The following is a 1,119-nucleotide window of genomic DNA, read 5'->3' as shown; positions in this document are numbered from 1 at the left end:
AAACCTCTATGGAGCAAGTTCCTTTCACCTTCCATGTCATTCTTTTGTTGGAGACTATTTTCCAAATTGCTCCCCACTGATGACATCTTGAAACTAAAAGGTTTGAGAGGCCCTTCCTGCTGTGTGCTATGCAAAAATCATGAGGAGACCATTGATCATCTATTTTTCCAATGCACTTTTGTCCAACAAGTCTGGTCTGTTGTGCTCTCAAATGTGAAAGTGCAAACCATTACTCTCACCTGACAACAATTTCTTCTCTGTTAGAAAGTGTGGCACAAGTTGAGTCTCATGGCTATACCTTGTGTGGTGGCTTGGTTCTCCTGGTTGGCCAGAAATAAGGTCAAGTTTGAGGAGCAACTACTTCTTCCCTCTAAGGTGGCCTCCAACTGCCTTGCTTTTCTCAAGAAGAATATTCAGTGGAAGGCATATCCAGATCTACTTAAGACTGGGTACAAGTCTAATCAGCCTAATTCTGTGCACACCCTTGTGTATTGGATGAAGCCAGTTATTGGTTGGATGAAAGCCAACACTGATGGGAGTTTCTATAAGTCTAATGTTGGCATTGGTGGCCTGTTCAGAAATTTAAAAGGTTCATACCTTCTTAATTTCCTACCTCCCACTGCTATTGAAGATGTACTGGAAACTGAAGCTATTGCTATCTATTGGGCTATCCTCGTTTCCTCTAAAGCTCACATTCAGTATCTGCTAGTTGAGGCTGATTCCCAAGTTATGATAAACATACTTCTAAATACCACTCACTGCCCTTGGCATATTCTGAAATGGAAGAACAAAATAGATCATATCTCCCAAGGCATCGACAAGAGATTCAATTTTGTCCACAGAGAAGGCAACAGACCTACAAATTGGCTTGCTCAAACTGGGCTTGGGGATGATTTTCCCCTCCTCACTAAGAAAATCTCTCCTCCTCTTTCTTTTCTTTTAGAAGGTGACCTACGTGGGTTACCTTACTGCAGACTTTTGTAGCTTTATATATATATTCCATCGAGGAGAAACTAGTGTCTCCCTACATGTTGAAGTAAAGGGAAGGTTACAATATCAAGAGTGGCAAGATGGGCTTGATGAATCAATACATGAATCATCAGTCCATCAACAATAGAA

General features: G+C 41.2%; 1 protein-coding gene across 1 annotated transcript; it reads left to right on the top strand.

The window, feature by feature from the left end:
• Positions 1–288: 288 nt before the first annotated feature.
• Positions 289–726, top strand: LOC110038519 (the record flags this gene model as incomplete). The annotated part of the gene is made up of 1 exon (XM_020743383.1): positions 289–726. A coding segment is annotated over exon 1 (438 nt), but the record flags the coding sequence as incomplete, so codon positions are not given.
• Positions 727–1,119: the final 393 nt, after the last annotated feature.

This window comes from Phalaenopsis equestris, unplaced genomic scaffold (assembly GCF_001263595.1).
Source record: "Phalaenopsis equestris unplaced genomic scaffold, ASM126359v1 Scaffold233019, whole genome shotgun sequence".
NCBI lineage: Eukaryota > Viridiplantae > Streptophyta > Magnoliopsida > Asparagales > Orchidaceae > Phalaenopsis > Phalaenopsis equestris.
This window is presented reverse-complemented; position numbering and strand designations above follow the sequence as displayed.